The sequence below is a fragment of the Rhipicephalus sanguineus genome, chromosome 3, assembly GCF_013339695.2.
Source record: "Rhipicephalus sanguineus isolate Rsan-2018 chromosome 3, BIME_Rsan_1.4, whole genome shotgun sequence".
NCBI classification, from domain to species: domain Eukaryota; kingdom Metazoa; phylum Arthropoda; class Arachnida; order Ixodida; family Ixodidae; genus Rhipicephalus; species Rhipicephalus sanguineus.
In genome coordinates, this window is record NC_051178.1 from 178,128,049 (window position 1) to 178,148,205 (window position 20,157).

General features: G+C 45.5%; 1 protein-coding gene across 2 annotated transcripts in view; it reads right to left on the bottom strand.

Moving 5' to 3' along the window:
* LOC119387737 (uncharacterized) overlaps positions 1 to 20,157 on the bottom strand; it is a 70,188-nt gene that overhangs the window by 31,379 nt on the left and 18,652 nt on the right. The window contains exons 9-14 of one of the 2 annotated variants that reach the window (XM_037655232.2): positions 17,931 to 18,308; positions 16,510 to 16,574; positions 11,272 to 11,342; positions 8,714 to 8,856; positions 8,454 to 8,530; positions 6,289 to 6,359 (exon numbers count right to left, since the gene is read on the bottom strand). In XM_037655232.2, the coding sequence (XP_037511160.1) occupies positions 6,289 to 6,359; positions 8,454 to 8,530; positions 8,714 to 8,856; positions 11,272 to 11,342; positions 16,510 to 16,574; positions 17,931 to 18,308 (805 nt within the window). Of the gene's footprint in view, positions 1 to 6,288; positions 6,360 to 8,453; positions 8,531 to 8,713; positions 8,857 to 11,271; positions 11,343 to 16,509; positions 16,575 to 17,930; positions 18,315 to 20,157 lie in introns of both variants that reach the window. The other variant, XM_037655231.2, reaches the window with a different exon arrangement.

Here is a 20,157-nt window from a genome sequence, read left to right on the forward strand (position 1 = left end):
TCGGCCTTCTTCACCGGCTGGATTGCTAAGAATATCCCGTACCTCGTTGGCGTAGCGGGCGTCCAGGTGGGCGACGATGTAATCGTAGCGTGTACGGTCTTGTGTGATGCGCGCCAGGGAGAACTGGGCCTCGACTTGGGCGAACCACACCTCGGGCGAGTCCACCATAAATGGCGGAAGCTTGACAGCGGCGCCCCAGACGTGGTGTGGAGCAGCATGCGGGAAGCCGTTTGAAGGGGCTCTGACGTCCTCAGCGGAGCCGGCAGGTACAGCCAGGGTTGTGGAGACGTTTCCAGAATGCTGCTGTTGCTGGGCCTGCAGTTGCTGTTCAAGTTCTTGTACTTGTTCGCGAAGAGCGGCAAGCGCTTCCAGGTCGGCCATTGCAGTGCGGTTAGTTTGGTTTCCGGGTCACCAGATGTGGGATGCCGTGTCGATGGAAGGACGCATCCCAACATAAAACGTAACAACTGTTTATTAACGGAGTAGCAGGAGCGGGACAAGCATACCGACGCTGCGCTCAGTCGGGTAGCGAAGGAATCATTACTTCCGAGCTTGGCAGCTTGGTTTTAAAGCCACCGTCGGTGACGTAAGCCTCCGGTGACGCTGCGGTGGCGCTGTCCCTTATCGGAGGCGTGGTGTAGCATGAAGCCGTGTCATGCCGGGCTAGATAGTGACGAGGCGGAGGCTGCGCCGGTTTGTGCGCAGTGTGTTGCCACAGAGTGAATGCAGCGAGGTTTCTCAGCAGCCGCGATTTGAAACGCTTAACTCTGCATGGAGGTGTGCGCCGCCGCCGCCTGTTTCTGGTCACGCCGCCCCGCACCGCCGCCGAAGTCCCAAGAGAGATCACGCCGCCGCCGTGCAATAATTGCGGCACGCCGCCGTTAGTCTTTTTTTTAATTCGAATGGCGAATCTGGAAATAAAATACAGCACTTTATCGGAGGAGCTCTTCTCAATGTGTCCATGTAATGAAATGTCCATTTCAGCGGCCGTTGAATAGCGGGAGCTCGGCGAGAAGCGCGCCCCCCTGTTTCCGCTTCTTGTTCTGCAGCGTCATCATGACATCACGAAGCTTTCAAACACTCTCGACACAAATGATAGGGACGGAATACGCTTCAATGCAACGACGCAGCCCTCAGAGGTCCAATTTTCGGTGCACATGTCTTTTGATCATATTAGCCATCGATTTAGGTTTAATGCGGCCGCTCGTCTAACGTAGCTGTAAGGTCGGTACGCATTCCCTGCATCGTTCCCAAACATCTGGGAGACATTCATATGCAAATTTAGACTTGAAAAGTTCCGGTTTCTGTGCATTTCGTCCACTCTCTTCGTACGCTAGGAATGTGCTGGCGCGTTCGGTGCGGCGTCGTGGTCAAGAGCAAGGTGACATCACGGCTCACCGCTTTTTCGAATCATTGAATGCGCTCTGCCGAAATGTACTGTGGACATCTCCTTTGGATGAACGCATATAGAATAGCTCCCCAGAAGTTGTAGTATCTTTTTCTTCTTCAGAAATATCACGAGTATTGCCTGACCTTAACGCTGCCGCGTCCTCTAGCCTTAAAGGGCGACGACCCAACTCGCTGGATAGCATATTCTTGGAGTCTTGGACCTAGTACACTGTGCATAAATAAATAAAATAGATAAGTAATATATATCTCGGTGCGTTAGTAGACATTTTCCTTTCATTCTTACTCGAGTAAATCGATAAATAAATACAGAAGTAATGAGAATGGCAAACTTAGAATATAGCTGAGCTAGTTGTTAGGTATTCATGTTAAGAAGACATGACGTCGAAACACGGACATAAGAGAGAAGTCGAGAGAGTGAACAGCTATCTCTCACGTAGACCACTACTCGCATTTGATTGATAGGTATTGCCTCTTGCGTGGGAATGCGCAGATAAATATTTGTGTCTACCTTCGGTTCCACTGCTGTGTGAATTTTCAGTTGTTAGCGGCGTTTCTGGTGTCTTGACTACTCTCCTGTGTCCGTGTTTGCACGCCCTGTTTTTATAAAGGGCCCCTAACAGCCTCTGAAAATACAACAAAAAACAAAAACAACGAGCGCGTTATTCTCTCTTGGCGTTTCTTGTCTTTTGGTGCACTTCGTGATGCCAGAACAGTGATTCACGTGACATCATCAGGGTACATACTCTCGACTGGTCCATATACGAGAAATCACAGTTGTGAATTGTCTCCCACACTGCTTTGCTATGCAGCCGCCCACCCGCTCTTCCTTCTCTCGCACGACTATCGTGCGCGATTAACTGATTTCACTCCATTTTGTGCGTTTGCGACCGCGCATGCAGAGATAACAGACTGTAGCCGACAAGCGCGAAATCATGATAGGTTCAACGCTTAGTGCTGACATTGTACGCGTGCTTTATGAAGAAATAAGTGGCGAGGAGATGTCCCCTGTAAGAAGGGTATTGAAGGCGATAACGAAACCAATGGAAAAGGCGCCGGATTATATGATTCTTCCAACGAATGCACTCTTTACAGCGGAGACGATGCAGCTTTCCAGGAAAAAGGCGAGCCCGCGTCGATGGTTTTTTGTATATTTTTTATTGCGTTAGCAACTGTATGGACACTCAGAACAGGTGTTCACCATCGCCGTCATGTTCCGTATAAACTCTCAATCAATAACATCGCTCCGCGCATTGTATGTTCTACCCGCGAGTAAAAGCTCGCTAGCGTTGGCAAGGAACATGGCTAAAGCAGAGGTGAAACAAGCTGGCCATCTCAGTCACACGGAATAACATCATCCCGCGTGCGAGGCTTGCCATCGATTGCTCCTCAAGGAGAAGGAAACGCCCCGCCCGTCATTTGCTGGGCGAAGGAGCAGGAAGGGATGTCTGGGGAGAGGGACTGCGTAACTCGAGCAGCAACTGTGAACTTTGACTATAAGGGCACCGTCGAGAGCGCTGGCACACGCGCTCTTTCGGCAGACATACCCCAGCGAACGACTCGTATACCTTCTACGCGCTGTGACCGCTGTGATCTCACTGCTTCGCGCTCGGACCACTGATACGACAACTGACCGAAGACCGCTTCTCTCCTGGGAGCGGCCGTATTGCCATACACCAGCGTTTTGCAGATTTAAGTGAGATCGGAGCAAAAAGAGTTAGCTGCTAGCCCTCGTTCATGTAACATTACGGCATGTACTTATCGCATTCACTGCTTCGCCCTCCCCTCCACCCTCCCCACGCGCCGCGCCGCCGCCAGTCCGGTGAACCCCGCGCTGTTCACTCGCCGCCGCCGGTGATTTTGGGTCCGGCGCACATGTCTAACTCCGCAACAGCGAGCTGCTTTCGTTTCTACAAAGCGGTGCGTGCTTGAACACAGTGCCGCACGACGAGGCAGCAGCAATCAGCGGCTTAGTGTTCGGGTTGTCGCCCATTAAAAGCGTGCAGTAGGCTTAACGTAGCGTTACACCACACACGTGCCCGAGCAGATAGCTGAAGATACCTATTGTGATAAGATTGTCGGCAATAAACCATAATGGCGTGTTCGTCGATGGCAGCCACCTCGCCTTCGTTCTTTCCCAATGCCTATCCTCAAAGGCATCGCCGCAATCACGCGGACGTCGGAATCATTGATCGACTGATCTCTGCCCTTCTCGAAAAGGTGGAAAACCTTTTGCAGCACATTGCGACGCCGGCAAGGTCAGCGGTGCAGTAAAATTTTATGGTGCAAAAAGTTATCGTGGGGTACACACTAACCGGTAGGCATAGGATGAACCATTACAGCTGAAGCGGTCAGCAAATGCATTAGGCTCTATGAGACTCAGTCGGGGATTCGTCGCAACCACTACGTTTTAACCATTAGTACCTTTTAAGTGGGTACATATTAACGAGGTTTGACTGTACTAATAAAATTTTAGTGCTGCCGGAAAGGAAGATTGAGGCACTAAATTTAAGCTTCTGCTGGTGCCTCGGTCAAATGGTTACATTATACATAGTCTTTGCTACTGCATTTCTCAACTCGCATATCGCGCGACAGAGGGCAGCCGCCGCAGCGGAGCAGCACATTTTGCTGCAGCAGCTTAAGGCAAGGGTGCACCTGGATGCTCTCCTTACCTCCAAAGCAGTACAGAAAGACAGTATTCAGAAACCCTGGTGCACCATATTGTGCACTCTACTCAATGCAACATAGTTGAATATTCCTCACTGTGCATGCCGTGCATCAGAGCCTGACGTACTGTATTTACTTGAAAATAGGTCGAGTGCGAATATAGGTCGACCCCATATATATTGCTTTCTCCGAAAAAAATATATATATATATTCGAGTACCGGTCAACCCATATTTTTTTAGAAAACCATAACGTTTCAGATTCTCGCAAGCAAACGCATGGCCTTTGCGATCTCTATTTGCTATTCGAAGATGGTGGATATCACGTATTTAACGCACTTAGCAAAAATAAAGCCTTCAAGATTTGCGATTGTTGTTCATAGCTGTCGTGTTGGCGTGGGCTCATCATCATCGGAGGTGCTTCTATGCTTGCCGCGGTCTGATCCCATTGTCTTTGCGTTTGTTATGTTGGCGAGTCGTCGTGCAAGTGTGTTTCGTGTGTTTAGTTATTTAACGCCTCCAAGTGTTGGCAACAACGAAATCACACACAGTGATTATGGTTCTCTGAATGATGCCCTCCCAATTTCCACGGTTTTATCTGTCGACAAAAGGTCTTGGCTGAGTGTGCTGGCGTGTGCAGCTACGGTGGCAGAGTCTGAACTGTAGGCAATATTCACGGCGTTCTGTGAAAACTTTGATTAGAGTTCGTAATGCTATTTTTCCTTTTTATTTTTGAGTTGTATTAATTTACTGCAAATACATATATGTAATGTGCCAGTGTAGCTGTCGCTGTTTGAAAAATGGTAGGCGTAACAGTGGAACCCTATTATTTCGATACTTTTGCTAACCTTGATCACGAATACAGGTCGAGTTTCTTTGGTCACGAATATAGGTTGATAGCTAATTATGAGATACATTTTCGGAAAAAAAGGTCGACCTATATTCTAATAAATACGGTAGTGCTTTTTGTTGCAGTGTCAAGTGACAAAGCATGGGTAGCCACAGAGGTGGTAGTACTAAACGCAACTACCTCTCGCTTATCCTGCAAGCAATCACGAGCGTGCGGGCAATGGATGTTGCCGACAACGCTAGCATCTTGCAAGTGATCGCCAATCAGTGAAAGAAAAGATGCCACCACATGTTTCAAGCTATCGCAGAGGTCGCTCTCCATGATCCTGAAGCTGAAAGAAGGTACTATACTGAACTTTGAATTGGATACATTTCAAGCTAAAGAAATGAGAACTAGCAGGCACTTTTACTGCAGATAGAAGTTTTTTTTTTTTTTTTCGGTGAGCGCTCTGCCTTAATTAAGCCGCAGGCTGAATTTTTTTTGAAAATGCCATAATGTTATGGAGGTGCTAAGTGGCTGTTGCGTGAAAAAGTGATTGAGAAGACTTTGTTGGACTAGCGTGCAGCGCGTGCTACGTTAATCTACAGTGATGATCACAATTTGTGCTGCTATACCAGATCTCACTCGCATGCAATATCACAAATTAGAAAGTGTGGCCACCACGAACAAGGGCGCCGCAATTCTGGTTGTCTCAATGTATTCATGTGATTTTAAACTGAAGCTAATTTGTTTTTGTGGTGTGCAATGTGCTTCAATGGCGCGCGTTCATCGAACTGAGCGAAGAGCAAGCAGCTCAGTTTGGTGATCAGAGAACTCAGTGACCTGCCATTCTGGTTAATCGCAGAGGTTCGAATGGCAAGTCACAGCGATGAAATGGGCGCGAGAGCTTTGAATACACTGATCACACAGTAAATTGGATCTGCTTGTCTTTAGGCTTTACATGTTATGTATGGTTGCCGTGCTTTGCTTCAGTGCAGCATCAGATCGTAAAAGTGGTCAACTATGATCTGCTGCTATCACAGTAGATGAGTTGAAGGTACCATAAACTGTAGTTGTCTGCAGTCTGTTTTTATATCCATCGGTTCGTAATAATCAATTTCATCATATCAAGATCTCCCTTTAGAGGTAACTGGTTCGTTGTTTAAAAAAAAAAGCAATAACAACAAGGCAATATAATGTTACAAGTGGCCAATTTTGCTATGCTTGATCCTGCTTGCACACCTCTTAAATACTGCCTGCTTGACCAACCTTTCAATAACCAGCAATGCTGCCTCACACTTTGTGCTTGGCCTATTCTGAGTTGACATGCCATCTCCTCCCTCTCGCTCTAATATCTTAACAAAGCAGGACCAAATTTACAACTCACGGAGCTCCTTTCGTTGTGATGAGAAAAGTCTCTTGCACTCCGTACTTGTCAAAAATATTTCTTACGTCATCCTGTAAAGAAAGTCAGAACAGTACCTGTGAACAAAACACACTCACCACAAAGTACATTGGGCAAACTGAGGTTTGCTTTACCAAAGTATGTAGTTTCAAACATATAAAAACACAAAAAAAACAGGCTTACATCATGTTATTTCTATGTTCCTTTTTTTTTGCCGTCGTGGTAACAAGTCTAGCTTCTGATTGCGGACGCCCCGATTCAAATTCGCATATTAGACAAAGCCTTTTTTTTCGTTCTTTCATTAAGTATGAAGTATTAGTAATTATTAAAATTTTGCTCTTGTGCTAAACAATCAAAGAAGCTATAATTCGGTTCGGAAACATGAACTGGCAGTAGTGATGCTGGCAAGATAAGCGCCAAATGCACAACTACTGGCAGCAGGTGCCATTAAATTCTGAGAATCATTTTGGTGAGCTTGGCACAATTGAAGTTCATTTTATCAGGATGTAGTAGCAAAGCCTAGTTCGAACTGTTTGGCACAAGAGTGGAATGATTAGGCAGCAAATAAGTATACTGTGGTGATCATCAAACAAGATTTCTATCTATCTCAAAGAGGATTTGTGCTATATGCACCAACTGATTTTGTACGCTTATATCCATGAAGTCACAGCGGAAGCAAGTTTATTTCGTTGGCTTTTCTCAGTAACCGTCTTGGCATCAGAGGCGAATTTTTCTGTGTGGAGCTTGTTCTGAATTCCTCGAATGTCACTGAATTTAGTACAGCTGAGACCACTTATAATGTAACCGCTTACAGTGCAGTACCGGCTATAATGCGTTTTTTTCTGACTCCCATTTACCCTACCATAGAACTCCATGTATAGGCATACCGCTTATTGTGCAGTCCCCCGAGATGAAAGACCGGTTATAATGCGCCTGCCAGAACGTTCTCAGAGATGTGAGGGAGCGAGCGTGCTTCTCAGCGGAGATGCGCCAGGGGGGGTGACAGTGGCGACGGCGTTACAAACGAACAACGAAGAAGGAGCGGGGGGAGAAAAAAAAGGGATGGCTGTGGGGGGCAGCAGCCCGGCGCAGGTGCGTGGTGTGAGGAGGGGGAGCGGTTGCGTGGCCGACGAAGAAGCCTTTGCCCCCCTTCGGGACTATACACACGCTATCCGCACACCCGCTCCGCACGTGGCGGGACACCTGCCGCCACGTGCGGATAGCGCGTGTATAGTCCCTTCGGCAGCTTGACATGCGCGCTCCGCGACGTACGGGCGACCGCGTCCGCATCAAGAGCGTGTCACCGCTGTTTGTCTCCGTCGGGAAAATAGTTGCTTCTTCGTACAGCGCAGATATCGCGCGTGCAACCTCGATTCCCCCGCAAGTAACAATGCTTTGAGACGCGATTGAGCTTTCGCCTTTGCCACCAACAGGCGGACTTACAAGCTTGAAATACTTTTTCAGGATAGTTGCCGCGACTGTTCTCCCGATCGCGAACCGAAACTTCGTTTCATGCGTGATGCCCACGGTTTAGCTCGCGAGTGCGATCTCTTCGACGCCCGATCTACGTGTTGTCATGGGCAAGCTTCTCGCGACGGCATGCCAAGTTGCAACGCGCACGCTAGGCCTAACAAGCGCTAGCTACCATGTCGGCGGCCGCGGACTACAGAAGTTGCGGTTTGGTGCCGAGTCAATGAAACATTTTGAAGTTGTTGCATTTAGAAGGGGTGACTTACATCTTTAACGAAAACGCGGCCGTGCGTGTGAAACACTCGAGTGGTGGTTTGTGGTCGCCACCGTTTTCGACATCGCAAATGCGCAGTGTGTTACCGCAGCGACTTCCCGTGACGGCGCGTTTTTTCCGCGTTCGTTATGTCGGCACCGCAGGTCCGCGGACGTTAACCGTTCAACATTTTCAAATGTAAGCAGATGCAAACTTACGTCCCAGTCTCATGCCACGATAGTCGGAATCGCGCGCCTGCCTGTTGGACATGTTTTGCACACGTGCAACCTTTCAAAAATGTTGTTTTGGTTATAGTGCGGTACCGCTTATAATGCGGATATTCGCATTATAAGCGGTATATTCGGATTATAAGCGGACTTACGTTATAAGCGGTCTATGCTGTATCAGTGAAAACACTTCATACCTTTGTAACATTCTTTGGAAGGTTAGCCACAAAGAGCTTGTTTGCATTGCTGAAAGGGTCCTTCGCAGCAGGTGCATCTGCAACAGACATCAGTAATTTTTTCTACTTTTCATCACTGTATTGACTGCCTCAAGTACTTTATCATCAGCATTCCTGAAAATTTACCTTCAGGCCACTGCAATGCAGAGCATCAATTATGACAATGCACACACACCTTCCAGACAAGATGTGCGGTTAAAAAGAATATGTACAATATGTACCTGCTTTCTGTGGCTTCTGTTTCGGCTTCGTGCCATCCGCCTTGCGGACAGCCAAATTTTGCTGATTTCCCGCGGAGGAACCATTGAGGTCTTGAACGGCACGGTCAACACTTGCTGCACTTTCCAGCTCCACAAAGCATATGCTGGATACAAAAAAGAAGAAAATTGGTTGACTTAATTATGGGCACCTATAGGTCTAGCAATCATTGCAATGATATTAACTCACCCGTGCACATTTACTGTCCCTGGATTTTGCGTAATACTCCACAAACTTGTGCACTTTCTTAGATGTGATAATGAAAAGATACTAACACGACAACAGCATGATAAGATGTACCAGGACATAACACAACAATCTGACTATTGCACAGATGCACAATCGGGAGCTGCATACAACTGGCAATACTGTATGTGTACTCCTCCACAGTGCTCTGCAATTCATATTTGCAAAGACAATTGCCATCATGCAGTGACAATGCAGATGCAACAGTTTCACTACAGTGCCAAAAGCTCGCATTTCACTCCACCAAATGTAATTTCTTCATGCAACTCCTCCATGCCTTCTTTGTATTACTTTCTTCGTGCGATAACACCTTTTAATCAGCACATCCTGGTTCCGTAAGGTGGGGGTCATGCTCCGTGGATTAACCCTTTGAAGGTTTACGCCGTACATGAACGGCATCATCTAAGAGGCACCAAAGGGTTTACGCCGTACATGTACATCATTGCCTGTATGTTTAAAATGCACGCTTTTTTCGATCATTTCTCTTGCTTGGCATGTGCTGACACACTTCGGGAATAGTATGTGAAATTTTTTTCTTGAACCGGTGCCTCTCCATTTCTTTTTATGCTCTACTACAGTGGTGCACCGGCTAGTTTCGGGTTCGTCCTTCGGCCGGTTCCGGCTTATTGTGCCTGCAAAACCGATGGCTTTCTGGTTTAGAATGCCTCAAAAGGTGATGGATTTGTTACTATCTCGTTTATTGCTCCCCAGTAAGCGATTACGCTTGTTTCCGTGCAGGCAGTGACTGACACAAACGATGTCGCTGTGGTTGCATTTCCTGTTTTGGGGACTCGCAAAAACCGCTTCCGTTTTGTTAGCAATAAGACAAATGATTATTATAGGTTTCAGACTTGTTTTTGCTTTCCGGACGTGCTCACAACTACACAGTTTTCTTCAGTGCACTCACCCATGCAGTTTGCTTGCGTTATGGAAGTGCGAGCCGGTTTCTCGGCTGCAAAAGTGAGTCTAGCAGTGATTCCTCCTAATCGCCGCTCCACTGGCGAATCAGAACTTGATTCAATAAATGTCAGCCTGTCATACGAGGCGTTACTTACGAGTTAAGATTCAGATGTTGATGAGTGAGCGACATCTCAAAAGCGTGCGTGGCGAGACGATGCTCACTGGATAAAAGGCGGCTTTTCTCCTTCCATATTCCCACTTGACGCCACTTTGTGCACTTATTCTTGTATGTCTATGAACTACACAGATGTTTGTTGCAACGCATAACTTTTTAACAATCTATATAGTTTTTTCTTATAATTTATCTTGCTGTTACTGATGAAAAAATTATGTGCATGTAACAACACAGCAGATTTTTTTTGCCATTTCACGATCACCCAAAAAAATTTTAGACAATTTTTTTTCTTAAATAGATTCATCTAAACAATTTATTTCAGCAATAAAAAAAAATACACACTTTTTGGACGCATTTCGCGAAAAAAATCGACCCTCAAGTGTTAACCAGATGCTTATACATGTTGGAATATGTATAAGAGAACATTGCTTTCTATTGGCTGTCCAGACTAAATGCTGCTTCCAGCATGCTGCTACCAGTTAAATGTATGAGCTATCTGATTCAATCATCACTTCTTGCAGGTAAGTGATACCACAGCCTACCACAGCAACGCTACCGGATCAACACACTACTGCCATTGTCTACCTATGTAGGTGTCATCTACATGGGGTAAAAGTCATAGCATCTTTAATATGGCAACGACAAATGTCAGTAAACCATGCGGCACCATTAGCATTACACCAAAGTGAATGCAAAAAATGTCTGTGCTCCGGAAAAGAACGACTCGTCTGTGTGGTAGTATAGTAGCAGGAAAGATCATTTAATATTGCTATTCATAACAGAAATACGAAAGTGACAAGCCACCAGAGGAGTAGACATTCCCATACAATCCCAGTGCACATTAGATAGTTCACATTATGCTTGTTGACTTGCTGCACCAAGTTTCTTTCACCAAGCACATTTTGCTGCTGCAAAGGGCAAAACAGCAGTGTAAAGTTACAGAGGTGGACTAAGTCATCGAACAAAGGCAAAGCTCAGCCAAAGTGAATAATTTTCATGACCCCATTCTCATCAATTAGGAATTTTTATAGTAGTTTTGTAAATTCTGCACCACAACAATCTTTTCATTGACAAAACACACTTCTTTTCACTTCGAACAAATTGCCATGTGTTGTGCCACAGAGCTGCAAGATGTTCTCTGAACATCCTTTCTATCCAACACATAACAACCTGGAATAAAGGTAACAATGGAACACTTACGGCTTCGGGCCTTTCGCTTTCAGGGCAATGTTGACCACTCCATACTTTGCAAAGATGCTCCTTATTTCTTCCTAAACAGACAGTGCAAGTGAAAGATAGCACACTTGAGTAAAGCTACACTAGAGTCATAACTCTCACTTCGTTTCGAAATAATAATGACAGTGTCAGTGGCACATGAGAAGTTCCGTATCTGTATGGATATACCCCATTCCTTCACCTGTAACACTGCAGTTAAAATTGCACCGTGCACTTTTTACAAATGCACAATATACCATATTTACTCGCGTAATGAACCCACTCGCATAATGAAGCCCCCCCCCAACTTTGGTCCTCGAAAAAAAAACATATTTTTTAATGTGCATATCTGTTCACTTTACTTTGGTGTGATTGCCAGTGCCACTGACGTTCGAAACAACGTTAAATCACGCCATTATGTCTCAAAACAATGACGCAATAAGAGTCGCAACATAGTTTAACAACCATGCTAAACAGTTGCCAGCAGCCTGAGCGCGAACAACGGGAGTCGAAATTTAAAAGTCGTGCCTTTTTGCGGCGGAGCACCATCTGTCGAATACAGAAGAAACCTCCTTGCTAAAAGCATGGCCTCCGAAATTGCGTGCTGCCAGGTTTCTCGAGCGGCTCGAGCATAGAATTTCTTACAATAATACCTAGAGGGGAATCTGGCACTAGTGTCTACGCGGGCTCCTTGAGCGGCGCTTCAACCACCATGGGAATGATGGGAAGTACAGGCTTCGAATTTGCTTCGGACGGATTAGGTTCTTGAGATTCGCAACGCTTGTTTGCAGAGTGTAAAACGAAGTGATATGAAGTTATTTCCAATTAAAACTTGCTTCATTCTTTTGTACGTAAAATTTATTGCGAAATGTTTGCGTGACTGTGAGATGGAACTGAAACCTGAACAAATTCAACCACCAGGGTATGCATTACTCTGCAATTGTGTTCTAGATTTGGTGTCACAATATAATCATTTATTTTCTTTACAACACTTATAACAAACGCGCTTGTCTTTCCCTTGAAAGTACACATTATCTATTTATGGAAATAACAGTACTGTATTGAGTGAGAAACACTTAACGTATCATTTGCTGCGATGCCAGGTGCATCTGTCCAAGTAATCTGCCCCCTTGCATGTCTTGTTTTGTTGTGAAGTGAAGTCAGAGGAGCGTGACGGCGCGTCTACTTAGCTTCACCGTTGTTTTGTAGCCAATTTGAACGCATTTGGCGAGACGCGCTTATGAAACAACCGTGAACTCTATGCAACTTCCTGCAGTGTCATGAGACGCCACATCTATGCGCAGCGGTGAGTGCACGACGCTTTGCTAAAACTGTCAAATACAACCTCAAAAGCAAACCAAGAAACCTAGCGGTCTTCAGCCTCTTTGAACAACAAAGGCACTGCTTGAGTGCTTTGCAACGCACCCCACTGCCCACGCCTCGCAAAGAACGAAACTGAAACTGTAGAAAAAAAATCCGTAGACAGTTCGCTAGCTAAAGAAATCTAATCCAAAGCCTGTACTTCCCATCATTCCCATGGTGGTTGAACGATCGCAGCGGCAGTTTCCTCTCTAGGTTATTGTATGAAACTCTATGGGCTCGAGAGAAACTTGTCGGCGCACAATCTCGGAGGCCATGCTTATAGCGCTGTCGCTGCTTCTATGCTGTCTGGTTTCTTGATCGTTGTGAACTTCGTTGGACACCTGCTGCGTAGAGTGCGATGGTTCGGTACGCTAGCTACACGGCCGATTTTAAACTCAAGGTGGTCGAACATGCGCTGGAGCATGGAGATCGTGCGGCTGGACGACACTTCAGCATCGATCCGGTGCGCGTATGTAAATGGAGAAAACAGGAGGAAGAACTTTGGGCTACAAAAAAGGATTGTCGCGCATTTCGCGAGCCAAATCAAGGAAAGTTTCCTCTTGTCGAAAGACAAGTTCTCGAATATGTTAAGAGGCTCCGTAGTGAGGTATGTGCAGTGTCCCACAAAATGACTTAAACCCAAGCGCGGACCACGGTCAGAAATCAAGGCATTCCTGCCACTGTCTTCAAGGCCAACAGCGGTTGGGCAGCAAGCTTTTTAACACCGTCATGCGAAATTTCAGCTCTTATAACTCCCGCAATTTTTTTATCCCGTGTAATGAACCCTCCCCCCAAACTGGCACCGATATGGTACTATTATCAATGCAGTAAGTTCAAACATAAACATCCAAGCTGTAGAAGAAAGTCAATCCTATATTTTGCACAGTATATCATGCAGCAAGCTATGCTTTTGCACAGTAGATCACATAGCCAGCTAGGGTAAAGTGGTGCAGCAGCAGCAGCAATGTTGGCAAGTGTACAACATTCATGTCACCTATTAAATCATGTTGCTTGTGGGTAATGAGAAGTGGCATTGACGGGTCATAAATAGACAGAACATTGGTGTGATTAGCCTTGCAGTCTTAATTATCTATCCCTTCAAATAAGAGGATTTCAAATTATCAAGATTCTACTGTACACTCAAACCTCGACATAATGAACACGGATATAACGAATTATCAGTTATAACCAACGTTTTTAGATTACTTCAGTTGGCAAAGAGCGCGGCTTTCCAGTGGCGCGGAGCGGCTCGCCGCGATCGCTAACCAGGCGGGTGCGCTGCGGTCACGTTAGGATTGGTCTCGGCTACTGCTCTACTGATTGAAAGGGGTCGACAAGCTACTACCACAACGATACAACGATTAACTCGATGTGGTAGTCGCTCTCATTTCACTTGGCTCGAGCGAAACGCGCGTTTTAGTTGTATCTGAGCATTATAACAAGAAACAAGCAGCATGCAAGACAGGAGATGAAAAAAAAAAAGTTAAAGATAAGGCAAACACTGCACAGTGCGCTTACCTTCATTCCGTTTCCCGTTGTAACCGGCATTAATTTCTCGCCAGTATATGCACAAATCATCTTAGGCTCCCGTAATGCTCAATTATATTCCAAAATCACCTGAATGCGTATTACGCCTGCTGTTGAAAAGCCTACCAAATCAAAAACCAGCAAGAAAGCCAGAAAAACACGTCTTGTCATTTTCATTCGATTTCGTGAAACAGAAGTCAACAGGTACATTATTTGCAGCGACGTATTTACGAGTGTGTGCGAGTATTCGAAAATTTCGATATTCAAATGGAACAGTGCCTTCTTCGATTCTATCATCGAATCGAATAGCATGCAGTCATTTGTAAGCCCGAATATTTTATGAATATTTCAAAATGTCAACTGCAATGAAGCAAGGCCAAAATTTGCGCAAAAGTACGATAGCTGTCATCCCTGCAACTGTCACTCCAGTGCGTTCCTCCCGCCATACGCTTTCAAATACTGTGTACCTATAGCATGCGCCCATTCTAAATACGTATCGACCTTCTTTTACAGCAAAGCTGTATACGAGTATGGGCGAAACCCAAATTTTCAACATGAATTTTCGGCAATGTATATACTTTCTTGTATTTATGTACTCACTCACACGGGCCGTGAAGGGCTTGCTGTATACTTAAAAAAAATATATGGAATGCCTTTCTATCTGCCATCGTCCCAACCGACCTATCTTTCTGGCATTACTTCCCATGTAAAGTCTAGTTTTGAGACCTTTGAGCATAACAAATAAATAAATTTTCACCTCATTGACTCAATAAAATTTCCTGAAACTTGACGAGTTACTAAGGTTACTAAGCTACCTTAGTAACTCGATCGGCAAGTTTCAGGAAATTTTATTGAGCCAATGAGGTGGAAATTTATTTATTTGACTTGGCTGGTTGGATATTCATACCGATAATAAAAAGCGCGAAATGAATGAATGAATGAATAAATAAATAAATAAAGATATGAATACGAGGACGTGAACATCAAATTACATTTGTTCTAATTAAGAACGGCTGTTTCATAAATTTGTGGTTTTTATTCAAAAAGTATACCTTGTTCAATTTTATTCACTTCTGTCACTATTCCATTCGGCCTCAAAAATCACTATTCGCACACCCCGCAAGCGCTGCGTCGGTTCAAGCTGGTTACGATGACGGAACTGTACAGGAAGCCTTCACATTAGCTTTAATTTATTTTTTGCAGATGCGACCTTTTCTGAAGACCTTAGGCTTTTGCAAGCGTCTTTGGCAGCAAAATGCTCTGCAGCAGTGGTGGTTCACCTCGGTGGTGCAGTAGTTATGGTGCTCGACGGCTGACCCGAAGGTCACGGGTTCGATCTTAGCCGCTGCGATCGCATTTCGATGGATGTGCTAGAGGACCGTGTGATGTGCGATGTTACTGCACGTTAAACACCTGATGGTCTAAATTTCCGGAGGCAATACAACGACGTGCTTCATTATCATATCAATCGTGGTTTTGGCACATAAATACCCCAGATATTATTGCAGCAGTGGTGTCCTTGTGAACGGGACAACCGATGCTTATTTTGTCACATTACAGTCCCGAAGTGCGCCAAGAAGGGTTCAAAAAGTGTCAAAACAGAGCCAGTTCCTTTGCAGCTAAACTGAAAACAACTTGGTTTCAATTCCTCTAAACATAAAAAAGCTCCCATAAAGAAACGTCGCGCTACGGGACTTGCCGAAGCCGAAGCATACCCCGAACAACACGGCGCGCTGCACCTCGGCATGTCGAGAATCGGCGCTTACACTTCGCGGTATCTACTCAAATACGTACGCTCAACCACAGCAAACAGCTCATGCCTTGATGGAACGTGTGAAACCTCAGAATACATGAGTGATTAACGCGCGAGCACCAACAACGCAGCAAAAGCACGCGGCTGAAGCAAGCGTCGCCCTTCGTACTGCATCTTAACCGATCTCAATGCTACGCCAGCGCCACCTCTCGGGATGGCGACAAAACCTGGCCGCCTCTCGAAGCTAGTTTGCAAACTGAAATAATCTAAAAACGTTGGTTATAACAAAGTAAATGAAGAATAGTCTTGTCATAGATACAGTGTTACAAATGAACGCTTATAACGGATTTTTGGATATAACAAAGTTTTTTTGGTCGCAGATGTGACTTTCTTATTAATAAGATTTGAGTGTATATATCAATAAACGAAAGCAACACTGGGCGATACTCGTCATTGCATGGCAACTCTGTAATACTATGTACTTGAAATTCAGAAGGTTTGTTTTTGGCACGTCATAACATCTGCTGGCACTCGCTACTGAAGCAGTAGGAACAATAGATAAATGGAAGGCTGAACCTTACCTCTGTAATGCCTGCCTTCAAATTCCCCACAAAAACTTCATTGGGTGAGCTGACCGCTGGTGGACCTGCAACACATGTTAATGTTCATTTCCTTAAAGTGTGGGGGCGCTATCACCCCCTGTAAAGCGTTTGCGCCTCATGGAGCACGCACGTCTCGCGTATTGGCACAGTTGGATGCAAAAGCCGCTGACCGAAAGTGGCGCTGTGCTCGCGCGATGAAGGCTTAGCGCCGCGGCGCCGGCAGCGCCGCCTGGGAGGTTAGGTCGGCGTGCACGAAATGGCAGACTCTCTCTTTGGGATTTGGTAGCGTGCGTGGATGGAAGTTTGCCGAGGTGGGTCTGTGGGTGACGATACTGCGGCTCGTTTCCTGCGGGCCCCTCGTGGTGAGTCGAACATCAGTGAAGCCACATTCGCGGTGCACTGTATGTCTTATGTTGTCTTGTGTTTGTTATGTTTTCTGTGTATTGCATTGTCTTTGTGTAAGCTTACTTAGCGTGGTCCTAGTTCCGTATCAGATTTGGCAGGCGCGCGCACCGTATGTAAACGAGGTTAATAAATGTAAACGTGTTGGTTGCCCGGACGGCGTCTACTGTGTCGATGTGTTCCGAGAGCAGCTCGTATTCAGACCCCACAAAAGGGCCCCTAAACTACCCAGAGGTCGAAATTTAGTTGTGCTGCAGCTGTGCGCGAGTCTATATCGAACACATAGCCATGAGAATTGTTCAAAACGGTGTGGTAATAGCGGAGTTGCACGCGTTTGATGACACAAAAGACGCCCTCGCTCATTTCCATCTTTTCTTCGCTATGCTCCGTTTATCGGCTCGTCTCTTCTCCTAGCTCAGTGCTCCCCCTCGCCATGTGAGGAGGAAGAGCAGCAAGCGCATGTATCTGCGATCGGACAAACAGGTGTTGTAGATGACGACAGACGGCATGTTGACGTCACAGCGAACACTGAGGGCATGAGGAATGCCGAAAGGCACAGAGGGAACAAGGGATTGTCTCTTGGAATTTGTGGGGCGCCCGCGGCTCGTAGCGCTGCCACGTTTGGCATTGTTGACTGTGATGGCATTCTGAACTCAATGCACGCGTTTACTTGAAATGTTAAAAAAATTATTGGAGGTGGTTTAGGGGCCCTTTAAATATATGTTAAATGTCACCGGTAGAAATAACTAGTAGTTCCAGGCCATCATCTCTTAATACACTTACAAAATTTTAAATGCAAAGCAACAAACATCAGTAAGAGATGTTATCACTTTTATCAAGAAAAAAAGTTAGCATAATCCCAAGAACTCAAGCTTCTATGTTCAGCTTCTATGATCAAGCTTCGATGTCCGGACATAAGTATCAGGACGAATGCTATGTACATTATACAAAGCGATCACCTATTGAGGAACTGAAGCCGTGGTCAAAAAGTTACCAACCTTCTTGTCGCGGCTTGCCATGGGCTCCGTGAGCTGAAACACGGTCCAGGGGAGGCGGACCATCCTGCGAGTCCACCCCATTCATAGCAGTCTGCTCAGACATGTTAAGGACAGCTCGTTTGGGACCCGTAGACGGTCCACTGTTCCTGACACGAATCAGCGGTGGAAGCATATCGCGAGCCCCAAGAGCATCCGAGACTCTACACAGCATCGGAGGTCCATCGAGGCTCGGCATGGAAGAGGCGGAGGAAGAATGTGCTTCGGGAGCAACAACAGGCACAGACGGTGCGCTGTCCCAGCTTTCTTCTGAATTGCCGCCTTTATGAGAAGAGTTGTTGCCATTCTGTACACCCTTGCTACTTGGCCAAGGTGCCGAACCTGAGCCTTGGCAAGAAAAAAAGCCCGCAAAGGCAATTAGAGAAAAAAAAGAGAAACAAAATGCCAAGTACAGAATGATTTCCTTAATTTACCTGCACTGGACGAATGCTGGGCTTTGCTGTAGCCATTAGAAGACGGTAGCTACAGAAACGTAAAGTAATACTTCAAAAAATCGTTGTCCTGAAACTGCACACTGCACTAGTACAGTGACCATGTAGATGGAGGGAACTCCAAACCAACTTTAGCAACCTGTGGTTATTTGCATGCACCATAAGCATGGCACAAGAGCATTTTGTTTTCCAGCGCCACCAAAATTAATGTACCATGGTGGAGAATTAAAGTAACTACCATGCGGTATCTATGGATGGATGTGTGTGGCTCATGACAGATTTAGAAGCATTTTCCATTTTCAAGCTTTCAAGTGGCATATATGACATGGATACAAACACCGCACTGTCTCAAAACTCGGAGGAGACCATTATCTGTTATGCATTTGAAGCCTGAGGCATACCTTTTTGTGTAATAGCAAAAGAAGGGTGAAAGCCAGAGATGTGGATGCGAAAAAATAAAACTCTTAAATATTTTTATTTATAGCTTATCAGGGCCACAGCAACGTCAGCTCTGAATAACTACGAGTAATGTTCTTAGACATAAGCGATGAAATTGATACTCGTAATTATACAGCGTGTGTAGTATGCTTCAGCAATTTAGGGACAAAATGTGCTATGTTCCGTGAAAGCTTGTGGTCGCTTTCCACTCCTAGTACGCTTTTCCGCATGACACCAATGTATTGCGGCAAAGTTAACTTCAATGCCATTACGCAGAACGACTGACATTGCGAAAACTAAAATAAACTTTTATGCACACTACAGTTAATTTGCCTAAGGACACTGTTTGTGTCCTGCAGTGCCTAAAACATCAGCCATATATGCACTGCAGTACGATGCAGAAAAAGATAGCCTGTCTATTACCCCTGTCACAGAGCAGGTGTCATTCGCCAGTACTGTAAATGATATTCAAATTGAATATTGCCAAATTGAACCTTGCCTTCTCAGTCTGCATGAATGTACAAAATGGCCTTCTCCATCGTTGTCGATGTTTGTAGGCAGTCCAGTGCACTTTTTGCCGCTTGCTATGCTCCGTTGACTAAACTGCAGAGTTTGCATTCATGACTGGCAGATAGATATCGCATGCGAAATTCCGACGTTCCTGCAGCAGCACCGCTCTACTAAAACAACATGGAGGAATTGAAAAAGAAGAACAGATGAGCGTTTGAAAAATTTGGAGGACGCTTGAGCTTTGCCTTCAAGATTAGAATGCGATTGTGTAACCGGGCCCTGTGCGCATCACCTTCAACTGTGCCGCAAGGAAAGGAACTTTTGTGTGCATAACATTGGCAGTTTCAAATTATCCTAGAATGTCCACTGCAAGTACAGTTTCGAAGTGCTCACTACGCCATAATTCTTCCTTTTGCAAATCGGTGAAGCACCCCCTTTGCGTCCATAAGGTGCCACGTGCACCTGCACACTTTGTAATGGGTGGGCAGCTTCAAACGACCTTGTTGCACAATTAACATGTTTTGATGCCTGGATGATCCATCAACTAGGGATAGCAGAGAGGCGGTCTGGGTTACCATGATGACATGCTGTGAGCCAATGGTTTAAGTTTATTTTATCAGCTGCTTAGTTCACTACCACATTGTTTGTGACCTCGTGCAGTTGCTTTTCAGGTCCTCTGTACAGGTTTCATGATGTACTCTTTAAACATGTCAAGATCTCGGAGGCCAAAACAACACATAACTGCTCTTTGTTTGCCCTGTGGTAACAAGCACTACAACATCCAAAAGGCA